General features: G+C 54.3%; 1 protein-coding gene and 2 long non-coding RNA genes across 4 annotated transcripts in view; 1 reads left to right on the top strand and 2 right to left on the bottom strand.

Moving 5' to 3' along the window:
- Positions 1 to 6,411: 6,411 nt before the first annotated feature.
- On the bottom strand, positions 6,412 to 10,991 carry LOC309850518. Of its 2 annotated transcripts, XR_014304305.1 has the most exons (3): positions 10,907 to 10,991; positions 7,105 to 7,299; positions 6,412 to 6,991 (listed from the first exon to the last, which is right to left on the bottom strand). It is a non-coding gene; the product is annotated as an uncharacterized lncRNA (long non-coding RNA). The 2 variants fall into 2 exon arrangements; XR_014304304.1 differs by having other exon boundaries at positions 6,412 to 7,299.
- Positions 10,992 to 11,380: 389 nt separating this feature from the next.
- The window catches only part of CAPN2 (calpain 2), a 40,396-nt gene continuing 35,775 nt past the window's right edge, over positions 11,381 to 16,001 (top strand). Inside the window, exon 1 of the mRNA XM_082704521.1 lies at positions 11,381 to 11,753. Within this exon, the coding sequence (XP_082560647.1) occupies positions 11,517 to 11,753 (237 nt within the window). The 5' untranslated portion in view covers positions 11,381 to 11,516. The remainder of the gene's footprint in view (positions 11,754 to 16,001) is intronic.
- LOC309850517 lies at positions 12,929 to 15,997 on the bottom strand. Its single transcript, XR_014304303.1, has 2 exons — positions 14,569 to 15,997; positions 12,929 to 13,172 (listed from the first exon to the last, which is right to left on the bottom strand). It is a non-coding gene; the product is annotated as an uncharacterized lncRNA (long non-coding RNA).

Raw genomic sequence — 16,001 nt, 5'->3', positions numbered from 1 at the left:
TTCCTGCCAGCCCCAGGCCCTCTCGACACAGCCCAGTCAGCCAGGACCCTTGGGTGACTCCCTCACTATCCTACGAGGCCTTGCAGGACCAGGCCCTCCCTACCTCCTGGCCTCACCACTGCCAACCCCTAACATGACCACCACCAGCCCTACCCCATCCCCAACCCCTCTCACAAATTTTCAAGAGGCCAAGAGGGTTTCCCGGGTACTTTGACAGCTTGGAAATGCCGCTGGGGCGGACATGGGGTGAGGCTGGGCTGTGTGTCCCAAGCAGACTCCCCAGAGATTTCCTGAACTCCTCACCCCTGCCCCAGCACCCACGGAAGCCTGAACAACGGACCCAACCTGCCAGGGTGAGGAAAGAGGAAGGTGGCAGGAAATGCTAGCTCAGCCTTGTCTCACCTTTCTCTGGAGTAAAGGCCATGAGCACCCCACCCTCAGGGAGGGATCTTCTGGTTCTCCTGGAAAGAGAGCTTGTCCACCCTGCCCGCTCTAAACACAGAGCTCTGAAACACTCTCTGTAGTTACTAAACAAGAGCTCCTTCAAACTCCCCATCCTGGGCAGCTGGGGGCCTCAGTCGGTTAAGCATCTGCCTTCAGCTGGGGTCATGATCTCAGGGTCCTGGGAAAGAGTCCTGCATCAGGCTCCTTGCTCAGGGGGCAGGCTGCTTCTCCCTCTGCCTGCTGCTCCCCCTGCTTATGCTCTCTCTTTGACAAATAAAGAAATAAAATCTTTAAAAAAAAAAAATCCTCTCTATCAGGAGACCCCTTTAACAGGACACAGGGCCCCCAGCTGCACTCCCCAACCTGTGCTCTCGATTCCAGTGCTCAAGTTCCCAGCAGCCTTTGCCTCGGGTAAGCTTGGAGCCTGTGATCCTTCCATGAATAACCTTTCCCACAGACCCATCATGTGCCAAGTACCATGCCAGCAGGATCGGCAGGCGAATAAGAAAGTCCGTCCATTTCCGGCACTGATGGGCCAGCAGGGAATGGGACATGTGAATGTTTGTGTCCTGGCAAAAGTATAGAGTTCTGTGAACTAAGTTACAGCTCTGTTCGGTCATGGCTGTGCTGTTTGATTTATATTCAAATCCACATCACAAAACAGGAAGCACTCCTGTCTTGACATGACTTGCATTTTTGATAAGTCCCTGGACTGCTGAGGCGGAAAGAAATCCCTCCAGGACACTCCCTGCTGAGTGTGAGTCAGGGGTGTCCCCAGCATAACCGGGTCACAGTCAGAAGGGAGAGGCCAGGCACTGGCTGAGCAGCGGGCGGCAGGTGGACGGCCTAGAACCCGACCTGGTCCCGGGCATCCCCCATGGCTGCTGCACCCCCATCTGCAGCAGTCAGACAAGGAGACAGTCCAGCCCTCCTCCTCTGCCTCTGAGCTGCTGCCTTTGCCATTCTCACTCTTGCCTTCCGAGCTGGAGAAGCTCTGAGTCAGACACTGTGTGGCCACATCGCTCAGCGCTGACTCACATCTAGACTCAGCTCACGGCTCAGACGCCCCTTCGGTGGTATTCCCTTATTTGGCCCCAGGCAGGGGCTCGTATTCTCTCTGGAGAGCTGCCCAGTCAGAGCCTCTCTCTGGGCCCAGGAAGAGCCTCAGTGCCCAAGACTCACACAGACAGCGACAGCCTGGCGTGTGGGCAGCTGAACACGGCTTCCCGGGAACAGAAGGATACAAAGGAATGGCATATGGGGAATGACCTGGGCACTGCTAGCCATGCCTGGAAACCTACCTTAATATGCTAAAAAATAAATCTCTGGGTCTCCCAAGAAGTCTTCTCTGTGTGTGTGTATTTAGAGGGTCGGAGGTGGGCGGGGAGATACTCTGTCCCAGAGGCCCGGGGAAGCGCTGATCTTCTGTCCCAAGCACTGGCTGCGTTTACCCAGGGCCCCTGAGATGGGAGCTGGGAGCAGAGGAGGTGCTGGGCCAGGCAGGTCTTGAGGCAGAAGAAGCCTGCCCCACACACAAGGCTCAGACCGAGAGGAGCCAGTGAAGGGTGGTGAGGAGAACCGCCAAGGAGCTGGCCACAAGGGTTCGCGGCGGGGGGTCAGGGGGTCTAAGAGTCAGAGTGTTCTTTTCCCACTAGGCCGGCAATCCCCACGGCCCCAGGTCCAGGGCCGAGCTTCCCAAAAGCAGCCTTGTTCTCAAGCTGCGGCTCCATTGCTCGCCGCCGGCCAGATGACCCCAGCCATGTCACCACAATGCTCGTGCCTCAGTTTCTTCATCAGTAAACGTGGAAAACATAGCAAGACCTATCTCATTGGGTTATTGTGAGGGTTTATCTGGGGAGGAAAATGAAGACCCTCACTCAAAAAGAACCCGTGTTCGCAACGGTGTCACTTATGACAGCCTCGGCGAGGGAGCGGCTCACGTGTCCATCCGCAGAGAACTGATGATGTGGGGCGTGTCTGTCAGCCAGCCCTCGTGCTCGGCTAAAGACCCCTTGTCATTTAAAACCAGGAAAAGACGAGGGGCACCTGGGTGGCTCAGTTGGCCCGACACTTGATCTCAGCTTGAGACTGATCTTGATCTCAGGGTCACGAGTTCAATCCCAGAGTTGGTTCACGCTGGGTGTGGAGCCTACTTAAAATTTAAAAACAAAAAAAAAATTATAAATAAAACCCCACACAAATAGACAAGACTGCTTTAACTCGTGCTTACTTCTTAATCCAACTTTCTGAAGGCATCATGAAGATGTTTTGCAATGACCAGAACATTCCAGAACAGAAAAGCCCTGATAGCAACGGAATGCCTAGAAGACCACACCCGGCACAGTCCCTCACCTGCTGGTGACCCTGGGCTGAACGCACACTCACCCCCACCCATGAACGCACGCTCTCCCCTGCTCCCCTGCAGGCACCCCCATCCCCAGATCCCCTTATAAAGCCCATGTGAGAGGAGAGGCTGGTTGTTGTATGTATGTGTGTATTTGAGAAGTTTGTTGTCAAGGCTTGACTCTGCCACCTCCCCTATCTGCCAGCACCGGAAATACATTTCTCCCTTTCTTTTCCAAACCCTCATCTCTTGAGTTACTGGCTTCTCCCACCATGAGTTCATCCAAGTTCGCTCAGCAACAGTGTTGGTAAACCCAACCCAGAGCCATGTTTCCGATTTATGCAACCCCCTCGGATGCCTCAGGATTCCCTGGGACAGAGCAGGTGGCTGGAGTCTTATTCATTTCCTGAGTCAGTGGCTAGGATGGACCCGTGGGTACTATACACATGGTGAAATATTACTCAGCCATTAAAAAGAAGGAAATCTTGTCACTAGCAACATCCTGGATGAAACTGGAAGGCATCACACCAAGTGAAAGAAGTGAGAGAAAGACAAATACTGTGTGATCTCACTTACAGGTAGAGTCAAAACAAAACAAAACAAAATTCCTAGATACAGAGACCAGATAGGAGGTTGCCAGAGGTAGAGGTTAGGGAAAGGTGAGCAGAGTGGGTGAAGGGGGGTCAGAAGAGATAAGCTTCCAGTTACAGAATAAATGAGTCACAGAGTGTAACACACAGGGTGGTGCATATTCAGAAGTTGTAAGAGAGTAGATCTGAAAAGATGGCACAAGGAAAAAATGTCTGTGACTATGTATAGCCATGAATGTTAACTACTTGGTGCAGAGATCACTTTGCAATACAAACATTGAATTATGATGCTGTCCACTTGAAATTAACATAATAATATGTCAACTCTACCTGAATTTTAAAAAATGGAAAAAAATGAATAAATATTTGCAGAACACCCAAGATGAGGACAGGCTCTCCCCAGGTGCTCCAGCCGGTGACACAGCAGAGGCCCTGGGACCACTGCTTCTACCCTGTTCAGACCGCTAATGGGCCAGCTCTGCTGAGGACAACCCACAGGGTTGGCTGAGACCTTCTCAGGGCAGCACTGGGGATCCTTCTACCCCATGGGCTTTCTGTCTCTCTTCCCTGGTATCAGACTCGTATGGTGATCTGAAACTTCTGCCACCTCCTCTGCACCCCCTCCCCTTTATCTTCCCCAGGCAGGACCCCCAATAAATCTCTTGCATTCCTAACTTTGTGTTGGCATTTGCTTCCTGGAGGATGCAAAAATGACAGACTAGGTTAAATAGAAACCTTCGCTGCAGGACTTGTCAGAGCCTTTGACATAATAATACACACTAGGATTCATTAAGAGGGAACATACTATGAATTGTGTCCCAAACACACTTTTTAGTTTATTGACTAAACATCCACATGCTCACACCTATATACACAGCACAGACCATCCATTAACATCATGTGGAATTTATAATTTGCTGAATAAAGTTTGGTAAAAACTGAACTAGAAGACTCTAAATTTCCAGCAATGCTGGGATTCTGTCATACAGACCTCAAAATGTGCCTGCAGGGCCTCATGATACAGAAGGAAAGCCCCAGAGCCTCACCCGGTTTATATCAACAGCCCACTCTGTGTTTATTGTTAGGTCCCCCAATAATGGGTCCGTGATTAAAGGAGCGAGACTGATATAAAGCGAAGGTCAAGCAAAGCTTTATTCCGCGCCAAGCATCAAGAATCAAATCAAACGTTCTGGGCCGTACCTCTTACAGAGAGGGTGACCTCTCTCTGCTTCACAGACTAGCTTTTAAGGGCAAAGGCCATTTGGTTGGGCCTGGCAACACACAGGCGGCCAATGAAATTGTAACACACAGAGAAAGCTGCACAGTCATGTTAGGTCACACATAAGTGACCAATTGAATTACAATTTATTCTAGTAGATATTTGAACTAGCCTATCACCTTGGTCAGAATTGGTGCCCAAAAGGCTCCCAAAGGGCGGGGCCCTTGGTAACTAGGGAGACAGTATGTTGGGGGGGCCCTCCCCCGCCGCCCCCCCCCAATGATCAGATGTCTCCACCTGGCCTGACCCACCCTTGTATTTGGGCTTTGTTACCTGGGACTGGTTTCTGAGTAAGTCCCCTGGGGGAAGGGGGGCAGGGGCAGTTTAAGGGTTAAACAACAAGGTTATTGTTTAGCCTGGATGGAAGTGTTCTGGCTAATAGGTCCTTACATTCATAAGCCTCCACCCATCAGAATTACAGGGCACATGGGGACACACTGATGTCATTAGCCCTATTTACAGAGGGAAAGACTGAGGCACAGGAAGGTTAAGACACGAGCCCCAGATCCCCCCCTCAGGTTCCTGGTGCTGCCACTGAGTCACGGTCTGTTTGACCTATTCCAACAACAGAGGACTAAGGGGCTGCAACAGTGGCGAGGGAAACCCAGGGGTCCCTGGGATCTCGGCCCCGGGGAAGGGGGATCCCAGCAATAACAAGATTCCTGGGGGGCTGAGCCCTGTGTCTGGAAGGAGGGAGGGGGTAAAGAGCCACGTAAAAAATACACCTGATCCAGGTGGATACCGCAGCGGATAGAGGCGAGTACTGAAAACGGGTCTAAATTCCCAAGACCCAGTGTAGCAGAGGGCAAGGATGTGTGGAGGCCCAAAATGACTTGGAGACAGGGCCAGTACTGCAGGGCTGGCAGTTGACTGCCCCCTCCCTGCCCCAGCCCCCTTGACTCCAGTATGTCTGCTCTGCTCCTCCCCCACCCCAGGAGGCTGTTTCGGCTTTTTGGTGCTCTTTCCAGTCTTCCCCTCTGCAGCCTGCAGCACCTCCCCGTCTTACGTCTTACGACACCAGGAGCAGTGCCCTCGGACCCACTCCTCTCGAGCCCTTGGACCGGCACTGGAACACGACCCCCCGACCCCCCCTACCCCACACCCGGTGGCTCCAGCGGGCCTCTCCAACCCCCAGCTGCAGTCACAAGGAAGCAACAAGCCTTTTAGCCGCTCCAAGAGGGAGGGGTAACCACACAGGATTCCTCACGGGCCAGAAAGGGGGAGGGGGAAGGGAATCCGCTTTTCTGGGGGCCTCCGCCCTGGGGAGAAAACGGCCCCCTGCTGGCCACACAGCCCTCCTGGGCCAGAGGAGACCTGACAGGCTCCAGTATGGGGGCTCAGAGCACCCCTTCGTGGCCGCTCCGTAAGGCCTCTGTTTCCTCTTCTGTAAAACAAGCCAAAAACCAAGAAGGTTTCCCTTGACTGACTGTGAAGATTTAGTGTGCATCAAGCATGGACCTCGGGGCCACGGCTGTGTGGTCGGGATGTTTTATTCTCTTTGTGACTCTGTCTCATTTTATTCTCTTTGTGACGCTGTCAAACACACACACACACACACACACACACACACACACACACACACAGGCTGGGCCCCACCCGCACAGGCTGGGCTCCTGGCTCTGACTCAGCCTCTGTGCTCTGGGCTGGGCAGGGTGACTCACTGCAGGAAGGTTCCCCAGGGCGAGGCCTGGAGTGCAGGGCTGTGGGCGCCTGGGTGAACCCAGCGGAAAAGACTGGCCAGTGGGACAGCATCCTGTGAGAGGCTCCAGAAGTATCAAGAACACTTTATTCAGGTTTTAAAATCCATTCCATGTCCTTGGTAATCACTGCGTGCATTTGAAAACAAATTCGAGTCCCTCGGGACAGCGAAGGTCCTCTGTGAGTGGAGTCCTGTGCGCCCAGGCCCTGGGAGGCTGGTGGACAGCGGCTGGGGCGGCAGGAAGTTGTCTGTGGGGCTGGTCTGTCCCTTCCTATGTTGCATAGTGGACCTGGGACCAGTGTCAGCCACATGTGGGTGGGCAGGTACAGGGCACGTCCTTCAGGGCCAAGTTGGCCTCCGGGAGACTGGCCAGAGATGTGTGAGCTCCATCACACTGGTCAGGTGGACACATTTTCCCAAAAATACTCAAGGCCCAGAAGAAATCCGGTGGGCGCCATGGACATCGGACAGTGAAACCAGTTAACAGGTCCCAAGAAGAGCGGTCTCTTCACTCTGTTCTCAGTTATGGCGCTTTCAGAAAACCCATGAGCTAGAAGCCAATGTCAATGTCTCCGATTTCATCCAAGGCTGCAAAAGCAGAACAGGTGGGCAGGGGTGGTACTTGCAAAGAGGACCTGGAGATTTCAGACGAAAGCACATCCGGACTTAGGTAAGACTCGAATCGGAGAGAAAGACTATTGCAATAGCAATAGCAAGACGTTTCCAATGTCAGAAACATGCATCTCACCAGCATACAGAGAGGGCTTGTCTCTTACAGGGTACAGGATGAGCAGACAGAGAGAAGCAGAATCTTTGCAGGGGAAGCCAAGTGAACAAGGGAAATGAGCAGTGGATCTGACCGGAAGTCCCAGGAGACGCCGGTAAAGGGGTCATGTTCCACTTCGTGTCTTCTCAGGTTTGCAGGCAAGCAGAGGTCAGACACCTGTAAGAGAGAGACAAAGCTGAATACAGTTTGGGCAAGCAGGGCAGAGAATAAAAAATGGACAACTGAGCACTTGGTCAAGGACAAGAATTAATGGTGGAGGGGACAGTATTGGTGACTTCAAACCCAAACCCCAAAGTAGGGTGATTCCATGGAAATGGGGTGCATGGCAACGCTACTCCCGAAGCACAAAGAGATCAGTTCTCTGTTTTTTTAAGTCATCTCCACACCCAACATGGGACTCGAACTCAGGACCCCGAGATCAAGAGTCTCACACCACGGATGGAGCCAGCCGGGTGCTCCAAGGGCTCAGTTTTGTTTTGTTTTGTGTGTGTGTGTGTGTGTGTTTTAAAGATTTTATTCATTTGACAGAGAGAGCGCGAGAGATCACAAGTAGGTAGAGCATCAAGCAGAGAGAAGGGGGAAGCAGACTCCCTGCTGAGCAGAGACACACCCCCCACACTTCCCTGCCCAATGCGGGACTCCATCCCAGGACGTTGCGATCATGACCTGAGCCAAAGGCAGAGGCTTAACCCTCTAAGCCACCCTGGTGCCCCAAGGGTTCAGTTCTTGAATCTGAATTAATACTCACAGTGGCAGAATGCAATTTGCGAATCCTAAGCTCCTTCCTCCTCTTTGGGAAATGCAGAAAAGGGGGAAACCACAGGTTGTCTCCAAGAGATTTTGAGGGGCAGAGAAATAGTGCCTTCAAAATGCAGCCGCCCCTTGCAAAAGTTCCCTCAAGAACAAGGCCAATGCAGACTTTCAAGTTGGTAACTCTTAAGCCGGAGATGCTGGAAGAACACCTCCAGCCTGGGTCCTACCACCGGCCAGGGAGCCCTCAGGTCATGGGGCGTTCAGAGGAAACCAGCCCCCAGAAGCAGGACCCCATCCGGCCGGGAGGGAGAATTCTTCCCCTCTGCCCTCCAGGTGCTCAATAGGACTAAAAATTCAATGGACACTGAGCCGCTTAACAGGACAAAGACCCAAAGCTGTATTCCATGCTCACAGAAGCCTGGTAATGAAATTGGGACCCAAAGAAAGGACCGAGACAGGCAGTTTGTATTCACTTTAGTCAAAGAGATGATATACATTTGTGAGGAATCGACGGGATAAGGAAAACCCATGATTGTGAGCTTGAATCAGTAAGGAATTCTCAGGGGTTCTGGTGCTAGGCCAAGGCCAAGCTAGGGAAGGCCTGAGCTCAGGAGCTCACCGCAGGGCTCTACCCTTCCACGAGGCGCGGCAAGGCTGGCGTGCAAGCATTCTTTGTTAAATTAAACCCAGGACCCATGAAGCCCATAGGTGGTCCCTGTCTCCTCTCTGGAGCAACACAGAACAAAAACACACCCTAGGCTCCATGACAACGCGGAAAACACAGGAAGTTAGTCTCTGGGCCGGTGCATAAAAGTGTGCCAAAAGATACTTCCCCGAAAGAGTATAATAATGACTTTCAAAGAGAAGATGAACCTAGGTCCAAGATTTTACTTCACTCATCAGTGAAGAAGGGAACCAGTAAGTGTTGAAAAAAAAAGAAAAAGTTCAAAGAAGAATCTAAAAGAGCAGCGGGTTGGGCACCGCAGAACTGAGATCTGTTCATAGATACAGAACAGCTGTAGGGAAGCTGTGGGGTCGAGCTTCCCTCCGGGAAACCCTATTTGCAGTAACATAGACAAGAGTTATTTGCATTACTGTCAGTTTCCTAAAACTTACAGGGTTGTGAAATAGCCTGCACACGGGGAAAGGCACAGACAGGAGCTCATGGGACTCCCCACAAGTCTGCTTCGTGAGAAAGCCTGCGACCGGGAGGTGAGGGGGACACTGTTGCAGTTTCTGAACCAGCTGGGTGGGTTCCCACCCAAAGCTCTACTAAAGGTGACTACAGCCACCCAACGTGGGGACATCCTGGACCCACACAACTCCGCTCAGGCAGTCTGGACCCAAAGCTGGAATTCCCCATGTCCAGGGAGGAGGTCCGGGCCAGAATCCTACAGATCCGCTCGCACAAGATGAACGTCAGTCCTGATGTGAACCCCAAGGAGCTGGCCCACTACGCGGAAGACTTCAGTCGGGCCCTGTGCGAGGCCGCGTGCGAAGGCGGGTGTGATCGCACTGCGTAGGTTCCGGATGAACTCACACAGGAGGACTCCACAGAGGGCGTCCTGGAGGTGCCTGCCGAGAAGAAAGCAAACCCCCAGGACTACACCTGCTCCCTGGTCCGGCGCTGGTGAGAGTCATAATAAAAGAAAAGAAAAGGAAAACAAAACAAAACAAACAAACAAAACTAGCATTGCAGAGAACACCCAGAATATCTTTCTTCCTTTTTAATTCCAAAGATTTTTAAGTGTTCCCTGACAGGTTATCGTCTTGCGGACAAATTCTAAATACTCGAATCTCAAACTATGCTTCAAGATGGACTTCCTATTCTTCAAATCTTCCTGCTCTTCAAGCTGAAAGATAATTTTTTAAAAAGATTTTATTTATTTATTTTACAGAGAGAGAGAGTGCAAGCAGGGGGAGCAGCAGCAGGAGAGGGAGAAGCAGGCTCCCCACTGAGCAAAGAGCACGATTTGGGACTCCATCCCACAACCCTGGGATCATGACCTGAGCCGAAGGCAGACACTTCACTGACAGAGCCACCCAGGCGCCCCTAAAAGATAATTTTTTTAAAAAAGTTAAATCATGACTGATTCTCATCTAGCTATAAAATGAACACATGTTAAAGATTTCATTTACCTCATTAATTAATTGAGGCTACTAAGCAGATGCTACATCTGGTTCAAAGGGAAAGTGCAAGAAGCACTGGTTTATATGAAATGAAGAAAATTGAAATGACTGTGCAACCGGCCTCAGCAGATCCCCGCAGGGTGGGGAGACCCCTACACTGGCAGGATTCATGTGCATCTCTACACTGGGTGGCCACCATTATCTACAACTCAAGAGTCAAAATAACTCATGCACACTGAAAGACTACCATCGGGTGGCTGGAAAGAGGTGCTCTAACCAGACGTTCAGATCACTTTGCCGTGGGGAGCTGTCCTAGGGAAGTGTAAGAAGTTGAGCAGTGTATCCCTGGCTTCTACCCCATAGAAGCCAGTGCCCAGCCCATCCTCAGTCCTGACAATAAAAAATGTCTTCCAGCAAGGCCAAGTGTCCCACTGGGGTAAGGTGGGGAGGCCAAAGTCGCCCCCAGCTTCCCACTGAAACACAAATGCTTGCTCCTTAATGTGGGGAGTGGGAGGACAGCAGAACTGGGTGTACCAATGCCTCCCTGGTTGAGCTGAAAAGCTTGCTCCCCCACAACCCAGTACCCCCCTACGGGGGGGGGGGGGGAGCAGTCACCCTATATGGCTCTCCAAACAACCCACCAGTATTGACACCGGCCTCCCGTTCAAGGTAAGCGTCAGATAAACAATACCTGTTTTTGGTAATCTCTACACACGACCTGGGGCTGGAACTCAGGACCCCAAGATCAAGATCGCATGCTTCACTGACTGAGCCAGCCAGGCGCCCCACGAGTACCTTTTTAGTATAAGTATGCCCCTGCACTGTCTGGGACATACTTACACTGAGGAAATACTGGTGCTAACCTGGAATTCGCATTTACCTGCGAGGATGTATTTTCAATCGCAAGCCCCGACCCCCTGTGTGTGATGCGCAGCGTGCGATTACAACCGGTCCTGAGGCCTGGGACTCCCGGAGTTGTCCGCGACCGCTGGTGCGACACTGGGTCACCCAACCTCTCCTTTCCGAGGCCCGCTGTTCGCCTCCGTAGGATGGGAACCCCAGCGGGGGACACCCCTCTCCCGCGGTTGCTGCGAGCCTTGAATGAGACCGTCAGCACAGCCGCCAGCGGTGTTGGGCACAAAGTCGGGGCCCACGTGGGGGCCGCTGATTCAGTCGCGTACCCGCTTCTTACTCTGGGCGGGGAGTTGGTGGCTGTCCTCGCCGCAGGTGGCACCCCGCCCCCCGGCGCCGAGGCCACACCTCCGCCGGAAAGCCACACCTCCTCCCGGCGCCGAGGCCGTAACCCCGGGACTCCGAGGCCACACCCCGCGGACGCCAAGGCCACACCCCGCCGGGCGGGGGCGCCTGCTGCCGGGGGAGGCGCCGCCTGCAGCGCCGCTGACTGCAGTCCAGCCGCAGCGCGACCGACCAGGCCGCGCCCCTGCCGATACCCGTCGCTGCTCGCCGCGCCCCTGCCGAGACCCCGCGCCATGGCCGGCATCGCAGCCAAGCTGGTGAAGGACCGAGAGACGGCCGAGGGGCTGGGCTCGCACGAGAAGTCCATCAAGTACCTCAACCAGGACTACGAGGCGCTGCGGGACGAGTGCCTGGAGGCCGGGACGCTCTTCCAGGACCCCTCCTTCCCGGCCATCCCTTCTTCCCTGGGCTTCAAGGAACTGGGGCCTTACTCCAGCAAGACGCAGGGCATCGAGTGGAAGCGGCCCACGGTAGGGCGCGGAGCACGGGGCGGCGGGGAGAATGGGCCAGGGTGGGCGGAGAGCGGCAGGGGACGGCGGGGGCGCAGCGCCCGTAGTGGGTGAGGGACGCAGGGTGCGGGGCCTAGGCCTCGCCGCTGGGAGGAGGTGGCCGGCCGCGGCAGTGGGGTCGTGGAGGGCCTGCGCCCGCCGCCGAAAGCGCACCAGGAGCGCACCGCGCGCGCCCCTCCCCGTTACTCGATGCGGGCGCGTCCGCTGCGCGGGCCTGGCTTTTGTCCACCCCGGCACTTCCCGGGCCGGGTCTGGCGCGCCCTGCCCAGCGGTGCAGTTAGAAGGCGACGGGAGCCGCCTTGGACTCTGCCAGATGTCGGGGTGACATAGGGAACCTGGGGCAAACTTTGCTTGGACTCCGGCGGGGAGGTGGTGGAAGGAGAGTCTGCGGGCAAAGGAGCGTGGGAGGCAGTATCTCTGACCAGGGAAAGTCAGGCTCTAACTCAGCTTGTGTCTGCGTCGGGGGTGGGGGGGGCAGGGAAATCCGAGCCTGTTCCTTTTGTGAGTAAGGACTCTCTCTCGTGCAGTCGTGGTTAGATTTATCCAATCAGAGTTTCGTGTTTGTTTTTCCAATTGGGAGCTGGTGAGACCTCCGCATAACATTTACCCTGATGGTTAACGGTAGACAGACGGGGATAGACCGGGTAATCCAGCAGGGAGCCAGTGCTCCTCCTCATTGCACAGGCCCAGTCTTTCCCGGGGAACCTCGGGTTGGGGGGGGGGCTGGCTCTAAGTTCCCTTGTCCCATCCCCACCCTTCCCTGGCAGGTCTTGGGACAGCTTGTCCCCTCCTGTGGTTGTGCTGGGGACCCCAGCACACGGGATGTGCCGGCTCCACCTGCCATGGGACACTGCCTGGCCTTCCCCCACCAAACCTGAACAAGGCTTCTTGGGAACCCAGGCTCTAGATTCCTGACTTGAGAGTAAGGTTGCTGCCCTGCGTCTACTCCTCTGGACCTCCCAGGTTTCTTGTTACCCAAAACCCAGCCTGTAGGCAGCAAGCGCAATAGAAATGCCCTAGATGGGGTCCCTAGGACTCGATTTCATTTCTTGCTCACCTTCTGGGTGACCCTGCCTGCACCTTTTAGCCTCTTTACTTGCATTTCTTCATCTAGAAGGAGAGGTGTTGCCTAAGTATTTTCCCCTTTATTGATTTATTATTCTTTATCTTTTATTGTTCCTCACAGAGCCCTGCTAACATTTCTCCGGTGTTTTTGTAGTTTACAGATGTAATTATGTATTATCTGCCCCTTCACACTAAACTGCAGAGACCCCGTGTGTGTTGGTCACCAGTGTGTCCCCCAGAAATCTGTGCCTCCTCATCCAGCGGCCTAAGCACCTGTTCCCATGCCAGGCACTGTCTTCGATGCTGGGGATACACCTGTGAAGAGAAAGACAGTGATTCTTCAGGGAGTCAGGGAATGAATGAAGGCAGGACTGTAGAGAGCCTTGACTGAAGTTCCAGTCATGAAAGTGACAAATGAGAGTATGTATTCATCTGACACTAACATAGCACCTCACTCACAGTTTACAGAGTGAATTTGCACATGCCTTCACTTGTTCTTTTGTTCACTAAAGCATTTACGGAGCACCTATTACATGCCAGGGACGGTGCATCTAGTTTCTGCCTCCTTAGACTTCAGGGGCTGGTGAGGGAAGGCAGGTCACCCAGCAGGTAGACATGCCGGTAGTGCTTCCAGATGGGAGAGAGGTCTGGGGCCATCTCAGGACCCCTGCTCAAGATGAGACAGGCTGGGAGCTGCACAAGTTGGGGGCAGGGGAGGCAGGGAGGTTGTTATGTTCCCATTCAGCAGTTGGAGAACTGGAGGCTTGCAGAAGTTAAATATTTGCTCACGCAGGTGTCTGGGCGGGGGCTGGGACGCTGTCCAGCCCATGGGTGTGCAGACCCCACAGCTCACAGCAGCCCTCTGCCTCTGTCCTGCCTTCTGGAACTCTGCTGTGGTTGGGGTCAGGCAAGGAAAACAAAATGTCTCCTGGATTTGGACACCAGCGAGTCATTGGTGACTTTGGCAGAGGAGCTGCAGTGGGAAGGTGATGTGGAGCCAGACACCGGGGTGCTGTAGACGGTCAGGGACCCAAAGGGAAAACCATTGTTGGGCTTCTTTCAGAAGGGTGTCTGAAAAGCAGCAGGGGAGTGGTGGGTAGGGCAGGCAGTGGGGTTTTAGAGGCTGTGGGATGTGTCATGTGTTGAGTCACCAAGGGAGGAAGGAGTGAGAGACGGGCAGACAGGAGGAGCTTGTGACACAGGGTCCCAAGGAAGGGAGAGCAGGCAGGCCTTGCGCTGCCCCTCCCCAGGGAGCGCTTTCCTGACCTCCCACTGACTGTGCAGCCACTGGAGAGGGGTAGTCAGGTGAGAGTTGGGGGGGGGGGGCAAGTCCCCTGTGCCCCGAGAGTACACACTTCTGTGGTGACTTGCTTATTCACCCTCCAGCCCGAATCTCCAGCCCCTGGGATAGGGGACTGTCATCCCCTTGTTCTTCACTGGTAATAACAATAGCTGACTTCTGCAGAGGGCTTACCAAGGACACTTGGTGACCCCCGCCAGAACACCCTGTGGGAGGTACACTCGTCAAATAGTTCCCATTCTACAAATGAGGAAACCAAAGCCAAAGGAGGTGGAGGACCTTGCCGGGGACTTAGGACCCATCAAAATGGCAGAGCCAGGGTTCAGATCCCCCCCCCCCCACCGTCTGGACCCAGAGCCCAAGCCCTCAACCCCGTCCCCAGGACTGTTGCATCCATGTTTAATCCAGTACCGCACTTTCCTGTGGCACCTCCAAGGGCCACCCTGAGCTTTGCCTTCTTTGGAGACGCTGCCGAGGTGTGGGAAAGTTTCTGCAACAGTGGAAAAATCCTGCTGGGGGAAGAGCCTGGCGCACAGAAGAATGGCGGTGTGAATCTTGGGTTCTCGGCATCAAGCCCAGTGTGTCCTTCGATGAGCTGCATAAGTGCTGGGCTGGCAGGTTCCGTTCAGCAGAAACACACTCGCATTGTCCTCTCATCCCCCGAGCAGACCGACCGAGCAGGGAGGGGACCATGGCGAGGCGTGAAAGGAATCTGTTCTCCTGTGGACTGAGGTGCTGGGACAGGGGACTGGGGACATTGGGCCGGATCCAGGCCCCACCCAGGAAGGGCTTGTGCTGGACCCAGAGGGACACACCAGGGGCACAGTACGGGGTGTAGGGTGGAGTGCCTGCACACAGAGGTCGTGGAAGCCGACAAAAGCCCAGATTTATGCTGGCTTCCTCTGTGGCTTTGGGGTGGAGTGTTTCAGAATCAGGAAATGGACAGGGTGGCGGAGGGGCTAGAATTGTTCAAAACTGGCCTCCATGCGGCTGAGGGGGAATCATCCTGAGTTGTGTTACTGATCAGTGAGGTTGTAACACCCTCAAGAGCTGTGTTACTAATCAGTTAGAGGGAGTGCCACCCCCTGCCCCAGATCCGGAGCAGGGAGCAGGAAGCGTAGGAGCTCTCTATGGCTGTAGTCGCAAATTCCAGAGCTCTCTGTAACTTAGACACATTGTTTACATGTTCTATCTCCGTGGCCTGTTTCTTCCTGTTTCTTCGCCTGCCCATCTGAGTCCCTGAGGGGCCCCATGACATGAAGCACCAGGCACAGCCCCACTCTGTAGCAGCGTCCCTGACACATGGACGCCACCCATGTCCCGGCCCCATGGGCGAATTCAGGAGACTAGCTCCGATCCCCGGCACACACCCACCAGCACCACTGGACGGTGCACAGCTAAATACCAGACCACAGAGTACTAGTGCTGGGGTCTCAGAGTCCCAGAGATGAGCAAGGGCTGGATTGTGAAGGAGGGCTTCATGGAGGAGGTGGCAGTGAGGCTTGAAATACGGTAGGAGATGAAACAGGAGAGCACAGGGTGGGAAAGGAATCCCATGAAGACCATACAGCTGATGTGTGGGAACAGAGGAGAGAGGCTGGCGGGGTGTCCCCAGAGTATCAAGGGACCCACAGGTGGTGGAGGGGAAGTAGCGAGATGAAGTGAGTTGCCGGCAGTGCGAGGTGCTGGGCTTCCACGCCTTCCATGGGCAGCAGTACGAGAAGGAGCCCATGGCAGTCTGTTTCTAACTTGCCCTGGGTGGGGAGGGGGAGAAGGTGTCTGGTGCACCCACCAGGAACGGGGATGTCCTAACCCTGGAAGCAGGAGCCTGGTGGCCTGACAGC

Source organism: Mustela nivalis, assembly GCF_964662115.1.
Source record: "Mustela nivalis genome assembly, chromosome: 16".
Lineage (NCBI taxonomy): Eukaryota > Metazoa > Chordata > Mammalia > Carnivora > Mustelidae > Mustela > Mustela nivalis.
Note: the sequence above shows the minus strand (reverse complement) of the source record. Positions and strands in the feature narration are given on the sequence as shown.